Raw genomic sequence first — 16,606 nt, 5'->3', positions numbered from 1 at the left:
CACACTTTATTGAATAATTGAATCTCTTTAATCATGTAAACTGGTAATCATGTAGTGTGTTGGTTGTAGACTATGTACATTTGTAAATGTATATCAAAGAGAGAGAAAAAAACTTTGCTGTGAAACAAAACTTTGTCACATAGCATAAAATGTATTTGTTTAAATCTATTAATGTAACTTTCTAGGATGGTACAGAAATAAAAATCTGCCTTAAGCTATATAAAATGATTTATTAAATCACACTATTGCCTATGTGGATGCAACATTTACAACATTAAACAGTAAAAAACAATATTTTTCAAATGCACGTTTATTCCTTTTTTGTATTAATTTGTTTACACATCATCTTGGTACTATACAGGTAATTCTTACAGCGTATGATATAGTTGTAATTACAGAAGAAACAAACACACACTGATAGCTATGAATCGCATAGCCAGCCAGTCAACCATCAATACACAAGCATGCATGTCCTTTAACACTCACTCAAACACACGCTGTACATACTTAGACAAATAAAAACACGCCAAAATCTCACGTCCCTCACACTGTTATGCAAATAACAAAAAAGTGAATGTAACATTACTCATAAGCCCTTTGTCAACCGACCCACTCCCCAACGTTTCTTGCTCAACATCATCAGTTTTTACATTTCAATAGCTGTTATTACACATATGAAATAAAATATTTAAAACATGTAGGAAGGCAACTAATGAGACGAAAGCAAGCATGCTGGATTTAGGAGTAAATGGCAGATAAAAGGCTGAATCTGTCAAGAACATGTCTAGGTCATATTTGACCACAAAAAAGAAAAATTATATTTTACCTAAAGAAAAGAAAGTTTGCATTATGCAATTTTTTAAAATGACAATTTAATCACATTTCGATCCACAAATCCCATTATTGTAAAGAAAAAATCTCATTCTCATTACGGCAATGTGAAAAAATATTATAATTAATTAGCAAAGTATTTATTTATAATGATGGTGTGTGCATCATATATATATATATATATAATGTTACAATGAAGGAACCCTAAAATAGGCTTAATTTTCTTAATGTAAAATCGAATTACTTACTTTTATCTTTTGATTTTGGAGTGAAATATGACCTGGACATTTTGCAAAATTCACCCAAAAAGGACAAGACAACAACTCTTCATCAAATTCTGAAAGACATAAAGATGAATAGAAAACAAGAGTGATCCCCCTCCGTACAGAGATTGACTGCATCACTCAAATAACGAACGCATTAGTTTAGGCTTTAAGAGTTTAAAACAAGATCTTTATAATATCAGTGAAGTAGAATTATGGCACAAAGACATCAGGATAGAGAGGACAAAGAATCACTTTCCTAGTGTTAAATGAAAAGTATGGTAAGGCCACCTCAATGCATTTGTGTGCATTGAGTGTTTCACCTTACCTAGATCAGTAATTAACTTCAACATTAAGTTTGAAATACTTCAGAGGGAGAATAGCGATTCAATCAGATGTTAAATGAGTGTTTCGGAGAGGGGAAAGAAACATCTGGTCTTGAGCTCACAGGTAAACAGAGTTATAGACTGATATGATTGCATACGTTTCAATACGACAAGATGAGACTGAGCTGCACTTGGCTGTCTAGAGCGCTCCACTTCTAGCAAAAGTGCAAGACCAAAACATTTGCATTGCATGAAACAATGTGTGCAACTATGTGGAAGCCATGTAAAAATGGTTCAGTTTCCTTTTTTTTTTGTCCTCTGTTTTTGCATTGATAATCACAGATGAACTCGCATTCACACTCTCACATTCATACTAACAAAAATTAGACTTCATTAACGCCAGTCAATCTCATTCTTGGCCATCTTCGGTGCGCCATTTTAAGAAGTCCTCTTTCCGCGCATCTGGTTTAATTTGGTTCCGCATTCCTCCCAGTAGGTTTGAAGTGGCCTCTGAGGCAACTATAAGTGGACGGACCACGGTGGGTGGGATCTGGCGCAAAACTCCACCCACCGCTCCAGGAAGACCTTTCTGCTCGTGTCCACGAGACGCAACATCACACAGGGTCTGAGCGGTGTCAATCACTCCCTGGGAAAGGCAAAGATGGCATGAGGACGTCAAATTAAATGATAAAAAGAGTTGGACTAGAGATAAACACTTTATATTATACATTTATTAAACTAAATAATCACAGAGATGAACATGTTGTCAATAATATAGGGATGTACCTCTCTGACGGTATCATAGGCCTTGGCCACTCCCTCTCTGAGATCAGCTGGTTGAGGGGTGCGTCTGGGACGGAGAGTGGGACGTCCATCAGTGATGTAACGTGTCAGAGGTGGAGTCGGAGATAAGATGTCATACACTGTCTCCGCAGTGGCCTGGAAATATACATAAAAAATTTAATATTAAATATATAAATATAATTAAAATGTAAAATGAATCCATCAAATATAGCAATACATAACTTAAACATTAAAATATGTGACCCTGGACCACAAAACCAGTCATAAGTGTCAATTTTTTGAAATTGAAATGTATACATCATCTCAAAGCTGAATAAATAAGCTTTCCATTGATGTATGGTTTGTTAGGATAGGACAATATTTGTCTGAGATACAACTATTTGAAAATACTAAAAAAAATCTACCAACAAAAAAAAAAAACTAGTAACATGGTAAACCAGTAACAAATATAATAATCATTTTAAAATATAATTAAAATTCTACATAATAAAAAATAAACATAAAATAATTTACAATAACATGATAAAGAAAAATATCCAAATATGATAAATAAAAATATAATACAAAAATTATATTTTTATTAATAAAATCAATAGATAATTTAAAAAAAAATATCTAGTAACATGGTAAACCAACAACAAATAAAATAATATTTAATTTAAAAGATATAATTCAAATGTAAGAAATATATAAAAAATATTGAATAAAATATACTAAATTGAATTAAAAAAAATAACAAAAATATACAAGTATCAAAAATATAATATAAAAATAAAATAAATATAATTAAAAAAAATCTATCAGCAACAAAGTAACGAACACATTAGTTTAGGCTTTATACATATATTTATTATGGTTATATGTCTGAGTGTATATACCTGAATTGCCTGCACTAGTCTGTTGCTGAGCTCTAAGGCAGCAGAGGCTGTAGAGGTGCCGAACGATGCCGCCCCCCTCTGGAGGCCTCGGATAATACGCCCATCCTTCCGGTACTGCTCTATCGGCATCCAGAACAAATCACGCACACCATGGACTGCAAAGAATAAAAATACAGTACTTTATTGAATTTACTTTACTGAATACAGTATTTTCCTTTAAGTAGCCTGAGCAGAAAAGACAGCACCGCACATAAGTAAGATGTGACACGTCATACTCACTGAGTTGTACGACAGAATGCATAGGACCAACACCTCCCAGAATTCCTGGCAGCTGGTTCTTCCTGATGTCTGTAAGCCACTCATTCACAGCATACTGAATCACCTTATCAACACCCAGCAGCCTGAAACAAAACAACAACAACTCACTTTTCAGATCTGGATTTAAAGGTAAAGCAAGCAAAAGGTGTTTACCCATGTCTACAGCACAATCTCTTCAGCTTTAGTTCAGAGCAGTTCAGCTGGGCCAGTCCAATCAGGATGCCTGCAAACGTTCCCTAGGAAACCAGAGATTATATACATTAGCATAACAGCAGCTAGACTAAAACAAACCACTGATCTTATTCAGAAAAACTTTGTTGCTGTGTTTAAGCTCAGCACTCAAACTACACAGATGACTTTATGACCACATGAACATAAAGCATCAGTTATTTTATATAGGTGATCGCCAACCTGCTCAATTACCACATGCTTCCCGTGATAGTCCAGCCAGATGGGAACTTCAGACGTAAAACGAAACTCTCTTAAAGAGAAAGAGTGCGAAAGGACATTAATTATGATTTATACATTTGTTAAGTTGGATAATGTCATGTGGTGCGATGCCAGATCTTCTACCTGAAGTAGATGGGCTGGTCAGAGGAGGACGAGGAGCCAGCGGAGGAGGAACTCTGCTCACTATAGGTTGTTTCTACAGAAGCAGTGAGATCATGGCCCAATCCGGAGCCAGGATCTGTGTCGTCTGAAGCCTTCTGAGGAACATCCGTCCTCACTGGGAGCAGAAGATCAGAAATAAAGATGATGAATGCCCATACAACATTACAGTTAAAATATATAGGCTAAATAAATGTGTACAATTAAAATTATACATTTAAATTCATATAAAAAACTATTAAATAAACCATTTTTTTGTTCATTTAAAAAAGCTGATAAAATAAAATTGAAATATCAGATGAAAAACTTAAACTAAGCTGAAAACTAAACTAAAACTGAAATATTAAAAAATTAAACTAAACAGTAAAGAAAACTAATTAAAAATCAGCGAAACTACAAGTGACTAAAACGTTGCACTAAACTTCATAAAAAGTTATATTAAAACTTGTACAATAAAAAAAATCAAAATAGTAATAAAACCGTTATAAAACTGTATGTGTGTGTGTGTGTGTATATATATATGTATATATATATATATACAGTATATATAAAAATAACAAACTGAAATAAGTTGAAGCTGAAGCACTAAAATTAGTAAACTATAATAAATAAACAATATATATAATAAAAACATAAATATAAAATTAATTAAAATAACAAAAAAGAAAAATATACAAATAATATAATATACTTATAATGTAAAATAAAAATTAATACTAAAAAAAATCTACCAACAAAAAAAAAAAACTAGTAACATGGTAAACCAGTAACAAATATAATAATCATTTTAAAATATAATTAAAATTCTACATAATAAAAAATAAACATAAAATAATTTACAATAACATGATAAAGAAAAATATCCAAATATGATAAATAAAAATATAATACAAAAATTATATTTTTATTAATAAAATCAATAGATAATTTAAAAAAAAATATCTAGTAACATGGTAAACCAACAACAAATAAAATAATATTTAATTTAAAAGATATAATTCAAATGTAAGAAATATATAAAAAATATTGAATAAAATATACTAAATTGAATTAAAAAAAATAACAAAAATATACAAGTATCAAAAATATAATATAAAAATAAAATAAATATAATTAAAAAAAATCTATCAGCAACAAAGTAACGAACACATTAGTTTAGGCTTTATACATATATTTATTATGGTTATATGTCTGAGTGTATATACCTGAATTGCCTGCACTAGTCTGTTGCTGAGCTCTAAGGCAGCAGAGGCTGTAGAGGTGCCGAACGATGCCGCCCCCCTCTGGAGGCCTCGGATAATACGCCCATCCTTCCGGTACTGCTCTATCGGCATCCAGAACAAATCACGCACACCATGGACTGCAAAGAATAAAAATACAGTACTTTATTGAATTTACTTTACTGAATACAGTATTTTCCTTTAAGTAGCCTGAGCAGAAAAGACAGCACCGCACATAAGTAAGATGTGACACGTCATACTCACTGAGTTGTACGACAGAATGCATAGGACCAACACCTCCCAGAATTCCTGGCAGCTGGTTCTTCCTGATGTCTGTAAGCCACTCATTCACAGCATACTGAATCACCTTATCAACACCCAGCAGCCTGAAACAAAACAACAACAACTCACTTTTCAGATCTGGATTTAAAGGTAAAGCAAGCAAAAGGTGTTTACCCATGTCTACAGCACAATCTCTTCAGCTTTAGTTCAGAGCAGTTCAGCTGGGCCAGTCCAATCAGGATGCCTGCAAACGTTCCCTAGGAAACCAGAGATTATATACATTAGCATAACAGCAGCTAGACTAAAACAAACCACTGATCTTATTCAGAAAAACTTTGTTGCTGTGTTTAAGCTCAGCACTCAAACTACACAGATGACTTTATGACCACATGAACATAAAGCATCAGTTATTTTATATAGGTGATCGCCAACCTGCTCAATTACCACATGCTTCCCGTGATAGTCCAGCCAGATGGGAACTTCAGACGTAAAACGAAACTCTCTTAAAGAGAAAGAGTGCGAAAGGACATTAATTATGATTTATACATTTGTTAAGTTGGATAATGTCATGTGGTGCGATGCCAGATCTTCTACCTGAAGTAGATGGGCTGGTCAGAGGAGGACGAGGAGCCAGCGGAGGAGGAACTCTGCTCACTATAGGTTGTTTCTACAGAAGCAGTGAGATCATGGCCCAATCCGGAGCCAGGATCTGTGTCGTCTGAAGCCTTCTGAGGAACATCCGTCCTCACTGGGAGCAGAAGATCAGAAATAAAGATGATGAATGCCCATACACCATTACAGTTAAAATATATAGGCTAAATAAATGTGTACAATTAAAATTATACATTTAAATTCATATAAAAAACTATTAAATAAACCATTTTTTTGTTCATTTAAAAAAGCTGATAAAATAAAATTGAAATATCAGATGAAAAACTTAAACTAAGCTGAAAACTAAACTAAAACTGAAATATTAAAAAATTAAACTAAACAGTAAAGAAAACTAATTAAAAATCAGCGAAACTACAAGTGACTAAAACGTTGCACTAAACTTCATAAAAAGTTATATTAAAACTTGTACAATAAAAAAAATCAAAACAGTAATAAAACCGTTATAAAACTGTATGTGTGTGTGTGTGTGTATATATATATGTATATATATATATATACAGTATATATAAAAATAACAAACTGAAATAAGTTGAAGCTGAAGCACTAAAATTAGTAAACCTAAATAAACCTAAACTTAAAAAATATATATATAAAAATTAATGAAACAAAAATAGCAATATATATAAAAACTAGGCTAATAGAAAAAAAAGTTAAAAAATAAAAAATTATTAAAAATAACTAAATTTAAAATGAAAACTGAAAATATAAAAATAAAAGCCAATTGAAAATATTAATAAACAAATAATAATAAATAAAAAAGTATAAAAAATAGATTAAAAAAACTATAAATAAAAAGGTAAAAAATAGATTAAAAAACTATAAAAAAAAAAATAAATAAATACATACATACATAAATTCATTCATTCATTCGTTTGTTCATAGGGGGCAGACATACCCTCAGCTGCAGGGTCAATGGCTAGGTAAGGATGAACTCCTGCGGCCATGTTACTGAAAAAGTCCTTCAAGAAGAAAAGTGCATCCTAGGAAATGAAAACAAATGTGGCTTTTACTGAGCCTGATATGAAACATTATTTGTTCTGTGCCGAAAAATGGTTAATGCATAATCTGTACCTGGTCAATATTGAGTCGCAGTGGTAGCAGACTGACTCTCAGACAGCACTCCGGTCCACCCAGACCCGATTCAGGCATCACCTGCAGCGCTTTCACCGTCAACTACAGCAACGATTGGGCCAGGTAAGAACGTAAACACAAACAGAAACTTGTTCTCTTTCTATCCCGCTCTATAACTCACCATGTTGGAGTGGGCTCTGCGCGGCATGCTCTCACTGGTGTACAGGTACAGGAACTTGTTGATTTGAGACGAAGCCAGACGGTCTCGCACCTCCAGTTCCTGGACGATAAACACTTGGCGGGAAATAGGCTGCTCTCCAAGGCCCGGCCCTTCTGCAGCAGAGGGCGCCACCGCTGGGTACGTCTCATGCTGGAAACTGACCTGAAGAGAGAGAAAGAGGTTAGAAAACTAGAAAGAAGGCTTTCTAAATCTTCGAATCGCTGATTACAACACATTACACCTTTGTCAGTTGTATCTCCATGAGCAGTGTGTGCTGCCGCCCACTTCCTCCAACCCACCGCCAAGAGTTTTGGGGCCGCGAGGGCCCCGCTGAACGAGAGGGAGAACCACGGGCTCCGGGAGCAGCTGAACGAACCCTGAGAGACACAAATATTTCATTGCATGTGATTTCAACGTTAGGGCTTTTTCACACCTGGCTCGTTTGGAGCGTTTGTTTCAGAACCATAAAGAAAATGCAACATTGTAACAATCTGTAACAAGTCCCCGTTTCAAAACAAAGCAAACAATCTACAGACACCCTCAAAGTCTGGCTTCTCAGAAACGTCTGCTGCACTCACTTATGGCTGTGTGGTGTGTGGGCCGAGCTGGGTTTGCCGCCAAAGTCTTTGCCGCCATACAGGTGCCAGACGACAGACACTTCTCGGAGCACCACTCTGTTCTGAGGCACTGGGAAGCAGGCCGGGGCACGCAGCAGATCTGAACTGCCCCGAGGCCGAGAGTAGTATCCATCCCGCACCTTTATAGGACCCTGGGAGAGCACCGTCACCACAGGCTCACCATCTCTAGGCTGTCAGAGAGAGAAAAATTGCACTGTAAAAAAATTATTTTTCGAAGTTATAAATAAAACAGATTATTGGAATATGTTTTATAAGAAAATGCTATTTTGGTCTTTCGATTTCAACATTTCATGTTTAATTCAATGTGTTTCTTGCATGTGTCTTTATAATTATTTGTGAAATTTACTTTTGTTTTAAAAAGCTGGAGAAGAATATGAAAACTGTGGGTACATACTGGGATGCCCATCCCAGGAGCCTCTAGGATGCAGAAGTCGTCGTTGTCGGTGGAACCCTCTGATTCTTCCTCTGACATCATATCTGCATGAGCTTCCATAGCTGTGCTGACCAGACCATCAATATCAGACTCCTCCTCTTCTAGAACAGAGGGGCGGAGCTTGGGGGCTTCTCCCGGGAACAGATAGACTGAGACAGGTGAGGCTCGGCGGATGGAGGGAGAACCTGCTTTTCAAATACACAGAAGTAAATAACCATTAATCTATAACACTGAAGTTTGGTGTCTTTTTGGTTACACTTTAATTCAGCAAGGATGCATTAAACTGATCAAAAGTGACAGTACATACATTTATATTGTTACAAACGTTTTCTATTTCAAACAAATTCTGTTCAAAGACCCCTGAAAAATTGTACCACAGTTTCCACAAACATAATAAGCAGCACAACTGTTTTGACATAAGAAATGTTTCTTGAGCAGCAGATCAGCATATTAGAAGGATTTCTGAAGGATCATGTGACACTGAAGACTGGAATAATGATGCTGAATATTCAACTTTGGAAGCACAGGAATAAATTACATTTTAAACTATATTCAGACAGAAAAGAGTTATTTTAAATTATAATAATATTTCACAATACTATCGATTTCACTGTATTTTAGATGCATTTGCCTAGCTTGGTGAGCATCAGCGACTTCTTTCAAAATGATACCAACCCCAAACTATTTTCAAACTTATAAAAGATTAGTCATAAAATAAAAACATTAACTTCAACATGTTTTGTTGTTATAGATATGCCTTGTATATATAAACAACTTCCAAAGTCTTACCAGAATCTTGGGTCTCTTCCTGTAGGATTCTCTCGGTGTCAATCAAGGCATCTGTGAGGTCACATTGGTTAATCTCTGCGGTCTCTGCTGGTGGGCAGGGAGGAAGGGAGGCGGGACTTTCTGATAGCTAAAAGACAGATTATTTTAGAGCTGAATACAAATGGGAGAAAGAAGCTATACTATCAAGAGAAACTACACCAATCAAGAGAAATGTCAAGGAATTGTCTGTTGATGAAATAGAAATGTTAATGGACTGTTTAGAGGCTACTGATTGGTCTGCTTTTAAAGAGTCATGCTATGATTTGGATGAGTACACAGAGGTGGTTACCTCTGTAAGATGAAAGTGACATCACATTGCCTGATGAACTTAACGCGTTCTATAGTTTATTTGCTAATACAATGGTGAGAACAGGTAGGTCAGCCGAAGCTGCCCTCTTGACCCAGTACTCCTTCCTTAAAAATGGAGGAATATGAAGTCAGGAATCTGCTGCGGAAGCAGAACAGCAGGAAGGCAGCAGGCCCTGACTCCATATCATCTGCAACGTTAACGTGGAGTACGTACATTCTTGCCCCAGTATTCACTGATATATTCAACTGGTCATTAAGAGTATGCAGAGTCCCAGCATGTTTTAAAGCAGCTGTTATTATTCCAGTGCTAAAATATTAGCTGCTTAGATTACTAACTTCAGTTGTTATCAAAATCTTTGAGCGATTGGTACTTAGGAATTTAATTTCTACAATCTGTCTGGATTCTTACCAATTCCTATAAAAGGCTAACAGGTCGGTTGATGATGCTGTGGCTCTGTGTCTTGAAGCCCCCGATACCAATGTCAGGGCCCTCTTTGTGGACTACAAATCTGCATTTAATGCAATCATTCTAGTTAAACTTTTTGATAAGTGGAAGCAATTGGGGGTTCAACTGTACTGCCACCATTACTGCACTCTGTGTACACTAATGATTGGGTTTCACATTGATTGGTCTAATAACAGTATCTAAAGTTGGTATGTTCAATTTTTATAGAGCTGTGATTGAAAGAGTGCTGACTTTCTCAATTATAGTGTAGTCTGGTAGTTTCACCGCTCAGCAGAGTAGTCAGATTAGTAACATAATACGGGCTGCTTTGAAAATTATTGGTTGTGATCTTCCCACTATTGATGAGATTTATGTCTCACGTTTGCAGAAAAAAGGTCTAACAACCCTGAAAGATCCCTTACATCCAGCCAGACGCCTCTTCACGCCTCTACCTTCAGGCAGACGCCTTAGAGCAATTAAAACTAAGTCTACATGTTTTCTGAACAGCACTTATTGTAGGACTGTTCATGCTCTTAATTCCTCTGCATTTCACTCTCTGTAATTGATAGAACATATATGTATGGATGTATTTATGTATGCGTGTTTTTTTTTTCTCAGTGTAAGTTATTGTTGATGAACTCACCAAGCAAAATTCCGAACAACTAAGTGGTTATGGCAATAAATAAATAATGAATATAGCTGTACAAGAAATCATACCAGAAGTTTCTGTCCGGCGATCTCTGTGGGGGATGTGTGGCGAGGGGGAGGATGAAGATCACCTTGGGAAACCAGGTACTGCAGCATGTTGACCAGAGCAGCGCATGAGTCGGCACAGGTGTGCACGTGAACTACATTATTAGAACAACGAAGCTCGAACAGCGGCTGAGTCTGTAAATATTATTAATGAAATACAGATAGTTATTAACAAAATGGAAGAAAAAAACAGTAAAAAAACAACAACTACATGACATGAAATTTTAAGCAGCTATTGCATTGTCCTGCATTGTGTTAGGCTATAATTAATCTAAAACAACATTTTACGTAATTATTGCATAATTTTGTAACCTTAAAAGGAATATATGCACTTATATTTATTTGCACTAAAATTAATGTCACATCCCATGATTAAGTGATTTGCAAGGAAGATAAAATGTGAAATAAATTAAATGGTAACAGGTTTATGCAATTTTAAATAATAATAATAATAATTAATACATTAACTCAAAATTGGTCTAATAATATATTAAAGATAATAAATAAATAATATAAAAATATCAATAAATAACATTTATTATATTAAAAAAGAACAATAACATTTTTAATAATAGTAAATAATAATAATAATTATTATTATATATTATATCTTCAAACCAGTGATGGTTGGCATGAAACTTACCAGTTTACTCGAGTCAGTTCCTTTCCAAGTTGTTATAGCCAGTTCCAGCAGATCAATGTCTAACACACACACATAGTCTTGAGACAGACAAAAACAATATGATTAGAGGTGGCCCTTTCTTTAGATATTAATGCAAAATAAGATTTTAAAAGCTATGCTCGTTCTGTACCTCGCCTCAGATCCACAGTATCACTTTCACATTTATCCGACAGGTATAACGCAGAGTCATCTAAGATAAACCTAAAAGAAGATTTTAGAGCTGTTAGGTCCTCTCAATTAACCTCACGCAACCGTTTAGGATCACATCACAGTGACCAGTACCTGAGGTGAAAGGTCGCAGTGTCCACAATGATGTTGCTGGATAAAGAAAAGGACTCAGCTGTAAACATAACTCGCAGAGGAAGATAAAGCGGCCTGGAGGGAGAAATGAACAAGAAAGTTGACTGAATGAACTAAGAGTATTTGTGAGACCAAACATTCAGTGTTACTACAATACCTGTAGTCCACTGCACAGGTGGCCAGGTGAGTGTGAAGAACTGTGATGACGGCAGGTGGAGTGTAGCCTAAAATGTCGTCATCAATGACATCAAGGAAATCAACAATCTGTACAGAGAACAGTGTTGTAATAGTTAACTGAAACTAAAACCATTAAAAAATTTTTTTTTTAGTTATTTGAATTAAAATAATGGTTGACTGAAATAAGATAAAATAGAGAAATATAACACAATTTTATTTCAGCTAGCTGCAACATAGTAGCAACATTTCTCATTTTAATTTAGTTTAACTTGATGTACTAAAATATCTAAAACTGGAATAAAAATGAATAAACAAAACAAAAAAACAAAAACTAAAAATGACAAAAACATACAAAAAAACGAGTAAAACAGAGTAAAATGAAAATGAAAATGGAAAACATAAAAATAAAAACAAATTAACATATTAATAAACCTATAATAGCATCTCAATGATACTAAAATAACATTGATGATGCAAAAAATAGAAATAAGTAATTACTACTGATAATACGAAGACATAATTGAAGCCAAGTTATTAATAATTGAAGTTATTTTTAACTAAAACTAAAAACATTACAAAATAAAATTAATAAAAAATATAAAATAAAAACAAAACAATAAATCTAAATATTCGATGAAAAACTTAAAAAACTTGCCATGGCAACTAATTGAAATAAGTTTCAGTTGAAATGACTAAAACTGAAATAAAAATAGATTAAAGCTATATAGAAATACAGAAACATATATTATTAAAAATACACATTAGCCAGATATTCATGACAGATCCGCACTCCTATTTAAAGTTCATATCTAATCTAGTTACCAACAGGTACCTGCTCATGCCAGCTATGATTGGTCAACGCCATGTGATGTCGTAAAGTAGCACCATGGAGTCGCAGCGCGACCAGAAACTCCTACAAAGAAAATGAGATGAATACTTATAAATGACAAACAAACAACCACCATCCCATAATTAACCCAACTGGCAGGCGACAAGCAGATGAAATAACACACAAACCTTCACATTCCTCTCAAGATCTAATGTGATCTTGATGGCAGTCGACAGCATCTGAACGTCGGTTTCTCGGCCACCAACACTGCTCACCCCCACCTCTGTGGGGTAAATGGTAGGGTCCAGATGACCTGGGGAAGTGAACCTGGGCATTTCCAGTTTCACAGGAATAGGGGAGTCTGGGACCTCGGCTATATAAAGAGCCAAAAAAAAACAAAAAAACATTTGCAATTCAGAACAGGATAATAACTTTTTCCTATGCAAAAAACTATAGGAGTATAAGAGGTTAGATGTCATTTTAATGGTTTAACAGCTCACCTTTATGGTACAGCTCTACTCTTCTGCTTTCTATGGTCAGGAAGTTGAGATTGGGATTGTTCTGGTGTTGCGACACACTAAAAATCTTCCCTCCTTCCAAGTCCAAAACGAGTTCTCCATGACAGAAGTCCATTTTACATCCAGCTTCATTCTTAAAGAGAATGGTATCAGAATTTGATGAGTAAAGTGAATTTTACTGCCACTGGTGTTGACTTCTATAATTTTGCTATTGTGACAATGCTACAACAATTAAGCATGCAATTTTTTTTCATATTTACCTTGCAGTCTGTCATGGCTTGGAGGCGACCTTTGCCAATCAGCACCGTTAAACAGAGCAGACTGAGGGCGTGGCTGGACTGAGGCTCTAACTGTTTCCTTCTTTTTGATTGCTTGGCTGAGAAGAACTGAGGCTCCTCCTCCTCAGAGTCAGATTCTGAAATGATGAGTGAAAAGATTAAGAATCTTCAACTTAAGCCAAAACAGTATTGTTACTGTTAGCTAAAAAAATAAAACAATACAATTAAATAAAATAAAAATATCAGATGGAAAAACTTGCCTTAGCAACCAATTTAAATAAAATAAATTTAAGCTGAAACTAAAACAAAAATCAATTAAAGCCATACAGAAAAAAAAACTAATAAAAATGACAACAATTAAAATTAAGACTGAAAATATAAAAGCAACAGCAAGTGCAAAATATTAATAAATGCAAAAATAGTATATAAAACAAGTCAAAATGTTTAGAACTTAAAGTATGAAACAGTTGAGCATGACTGACCCAGCCTGAAGGCAGATTTACAGAGGTAAAATTCATTCTCCTCAGGTCTGTGCTGGTGGGAGGGACTACGAGAACTTTGAAAAGAAGGAGGAGCAGGAGGAGGGGACGGATGAGGTGGAGGAGATTCCCACATCAACAGATCATTATTAATCCTGGGGAGAAACAGACAGTGGAGCTTGACATCAGTCAAACATGGCTTTATTTTATTATTTTATGTTATGGCTGTCTTGCCAAATTTTATACACAACACAACATGCATATAATGTGAAATGATCATTTATACTGAAAAGGGGATTTAAAAACCAATGCTTGGAGAAAATTTTGTAAAAGTTCATTCTCTTGAAGTGTTGAGCAGTACCTGTTATAGATGCTCAGAAAAGCCTCTTTACTGGGCAGGAGAATGTAGGCTACAGGAAACGTGATATCAACCACATACTGACACTGACATATACACTGAGTCTGAAACTCCTCCATCTCCTCTGGGTCTGCTGGGATCACCATCTGAGACAGAGACAGAGAATGAGTCAAGTTCAGGAATGAAAGACAGACAGGCAGACGGGCGGAGTGGACGCACCTCTTCGGTCTCAAACATAGTGCGGTTGGAGGAGAAAGGAGAGCTGTTCTTCTCTCGAAGTTCACAGGGGTTCTCTAGAGACATGGAGCCCAGCCCCAGATCCCTGTTCACCCCTTCACAAACACCCGTACAGTCAGAGCCTGCTCCTTCATTCACTCGCACCTGAATCCTACAGATGGAAACCAGAGGGAACTACAAATGCTTTCCCAAGATTCGCTGTTTTTATCCAACTGAAGATTTGTATAACACATTGTTTTGTACTCAAAGCTAAATCTCAGACACACATACACTCACTAACTCACCTGGGAATGCCATCAGGATCTGCGCTCTTTTGCACACGGATACAGGGAAATGCCTCTCCCTCCCAGCCCTCATACACTCCTAAAACACACATTCACACTCCAGTTGAGTTTAGAGTGAAATTCCCACTGTATCCTGAACACTAGACCTTAAGATGAATCCAAACAGACTGAAACAGAAACATAATTTAATAGAAACTGCTGAAAATATTTTTGATTTTATTCATTAGGATTTGATCGAATCTTTTTATTATTACTAAACAGATAGTAAAGAAGATATTTTGAGGAATGTTGGCAACCAAACAGTTGCTGGTAGCCACTGACTTCTATAATATGGGGGAAAAAAAGTCAATGGCTACCAGCAACTGTTTGGTTGCCAACATTCAGCAAAATATGTTCTTTTGTGTTCAGCAGAAGAAAGATTCATTCAGGTTTGGAACAACATGAGAGTGAATAAATGATGACTAAATATTCATTTTTGGGAGAACTATCATAGCTGATATATTATTTCTAATATTTGATTATAACTGCAACAATATAAAAAATTGCTTTGGTTATATCAAAAACAAAAAAATTATAAGATTATTACATTTTGATGGAAGATTTTGAAAATATTTTTCCCTTTACAATAATGTGCACTGAATAGCAATATTTATTAAAAAATGTGAATTGGAATTTGATTTCATGATCTCATATGTTAATATACTGTATATATATATATATATATATATATATATATATAAATAAATAAATATACACAAACTCAATACCATTCAAAAGTTTAGGGTAATACTGTACACAGTAATACTCTCAATGGTTACAAATGAAAAATAACTGTTTTATATTTGAATATACTTTAAAAATTCATTCCTTCCTGTAATGCAAAGCTGAATTTTCAGCATCATTACTCCAGTCTTCAGTGTCACATGTGAAATTCCCACTGTATCCTGAACACTAGACCTTAAGATGAATCCAAACAGACTGAAACAGAAACATAATTTAATAGAAACTGCTGAAAATATTTTTGATTTTATTCATTAGGATTTGATCGAATCTTTTTATTATTACTAAACAGATAGTAAAGAAGATATTTTGAGGAATGTTGGCAACCAAACAGTTGCTGGTAGCCATTGACTTTTTTTCCCCCATATTATAGAAGTCAGTGGCTACCAGCAACTGTTTGGTTGCCAACATTCAGCAAAATATGTTCTTTTGTGTTCAGCAGAAGAAAGATTCATTCAGGTTTGGAACAACATGAGAGTGAATAAATGATGACTAAATATTCATTTTTGGGAGAACTATCATAGCTGATATATTATTTCTAATATTTGATTATAACTGCAACAATATAAAAAATTGCTTTGGTTATATCAAAAACAAAAAAATTATAAGATTATTACATTTTGATGGAAGATTTTGAAAATATTTTTCCCTTTACAATAATGTGCACTGAATAGCAATATTTATTAAAAAATGTGAATTGGAATTTGATTTCATGATCTCATATGTTAATATACTGTATATATATATATATATATATATATATATATATAAATAAATAAATATA

General features: G+C 34.7%; 1 protein-coding gene across 1 annotated transcript in view; it reads right to left on the bottom strand.

Moving 5' to 3' along the window:
* Positions 1–993: 993 nt before the first annotated feature.
* The window catches only part of LOC107718483 (autophagy-related protein 2 homolog A-like), a 28,392-nt gene continuing 12,779 nt past the window's right edge, over positions 994–16,606 (bottom strand). Inside the window, exons 16-42 of the mRNA XM_016525571.1 lie at positions 15,043–15,121; positions 14,741–14,909; positions 14,525–14,667; positions 14,167–14,318; positions 13,667–13,821; positions 13,389–13,539; positions 13,077–13,261; positions 12,892–12,972; positions 12,040–12,146; positions 11,865–11,957; positions 11,713–11,783; positions 11,544–11,620; positions 10,865–11,035; positions 9,355–9,481; positions 8,527–8,750; positions 8,073–8,302; positions 7,736–7,871; positions 7,456–7,656; positions 7,275–7,376; positions 7,099–7,183; positions 6,126–6,279; positions 5,964–6,033; positions 5,706–5,788; positions 5,514–5,635; positions 5,235–5,389; positions 2,207–2,359; positions 994–2,066 (exon numbers count right to left, since the gene is read on the bottom strand). Coding sequence (XP_016381057.1) covers positions 1,830–2,066; positions 2,207–2,359; positions 5,235–5,389; positions 5,514–5,635; positions 5,706–5,788; positions 5,964–6,033; positions 6,126–6,279; positions 7,099–7,183; positions 7,275–7,376; positions 7,456–7,656; positions 7,736–7,871; positions 8,073–8,302; positions 8,527–8,750; positions 9,355–9,481; positions 10,865–11,035; positions 11,544–11,620; positions 11,713–11,783; positions 11,865–11,957; positions 12,040–12,146; positions 12,892–12,972; positions 13,077–13,261; positions 13,389–13,539; positions 13,667–13,821; positions 14,167–14,318; positions 14,525–14,667; positions 14,741–14,909; positions 15,043–15,121 — 3,713 coding nt within the window. The 3' untranslated portion in view covers positions 994–1,829. The remainder of the gene's footprint in view (positions 2,067–2,206; positions 2,360–5,234; positions 5,390–5,513; positions 5,636–5,705; positions 5,789–5,963; positions 6,034–6,125; positions 6,280–7,098; positions 7,184–7,274; positions 7,377–7,455; positions 7,657–7,735; positions 7,872–8,072; positions 8,303–8,526; positions 8,751–9,354; positions 9,482–10,864; positions 11,036–11,543; positions 11,621–11,712; positions 11,784–11,864; positions 11,958–12,039; positions 12,147–12,891; positions 12,973–13,076; positions 13,262–13,388; positions 13,540–13,666; positions 13,822–14,166; positions 14,319–14,524; positions 14,668–14,740; positions 14,910–15,042; positions 15,122–16,606) is intronic.

This window comes from Sinocyclocheilus rhinocerous, unplaced genomic scaffold (genome assembly GCF_001515625.1).
Source record: "Sinocyclocheilus rhinocerous isolate Xijiao unplaced genomic scaffold, SAMN03320098_v1.1 scaffold2378, whole genome shotgun sequence".
In the NCBI taxonomy this organism is placed as follows: domain Eukaryota; kingdom Metazoa; phylum Chordata; class Actinopteri; order Cypriniformes; family Cyprinidae; genus Sinocyclocheilus; species Sinocyclocheilus rhinocerous.
Note: the sequence above shows the minus strand (reverse complement) of the source record. Positions and strands in the feature narration are given on the sequence as shown.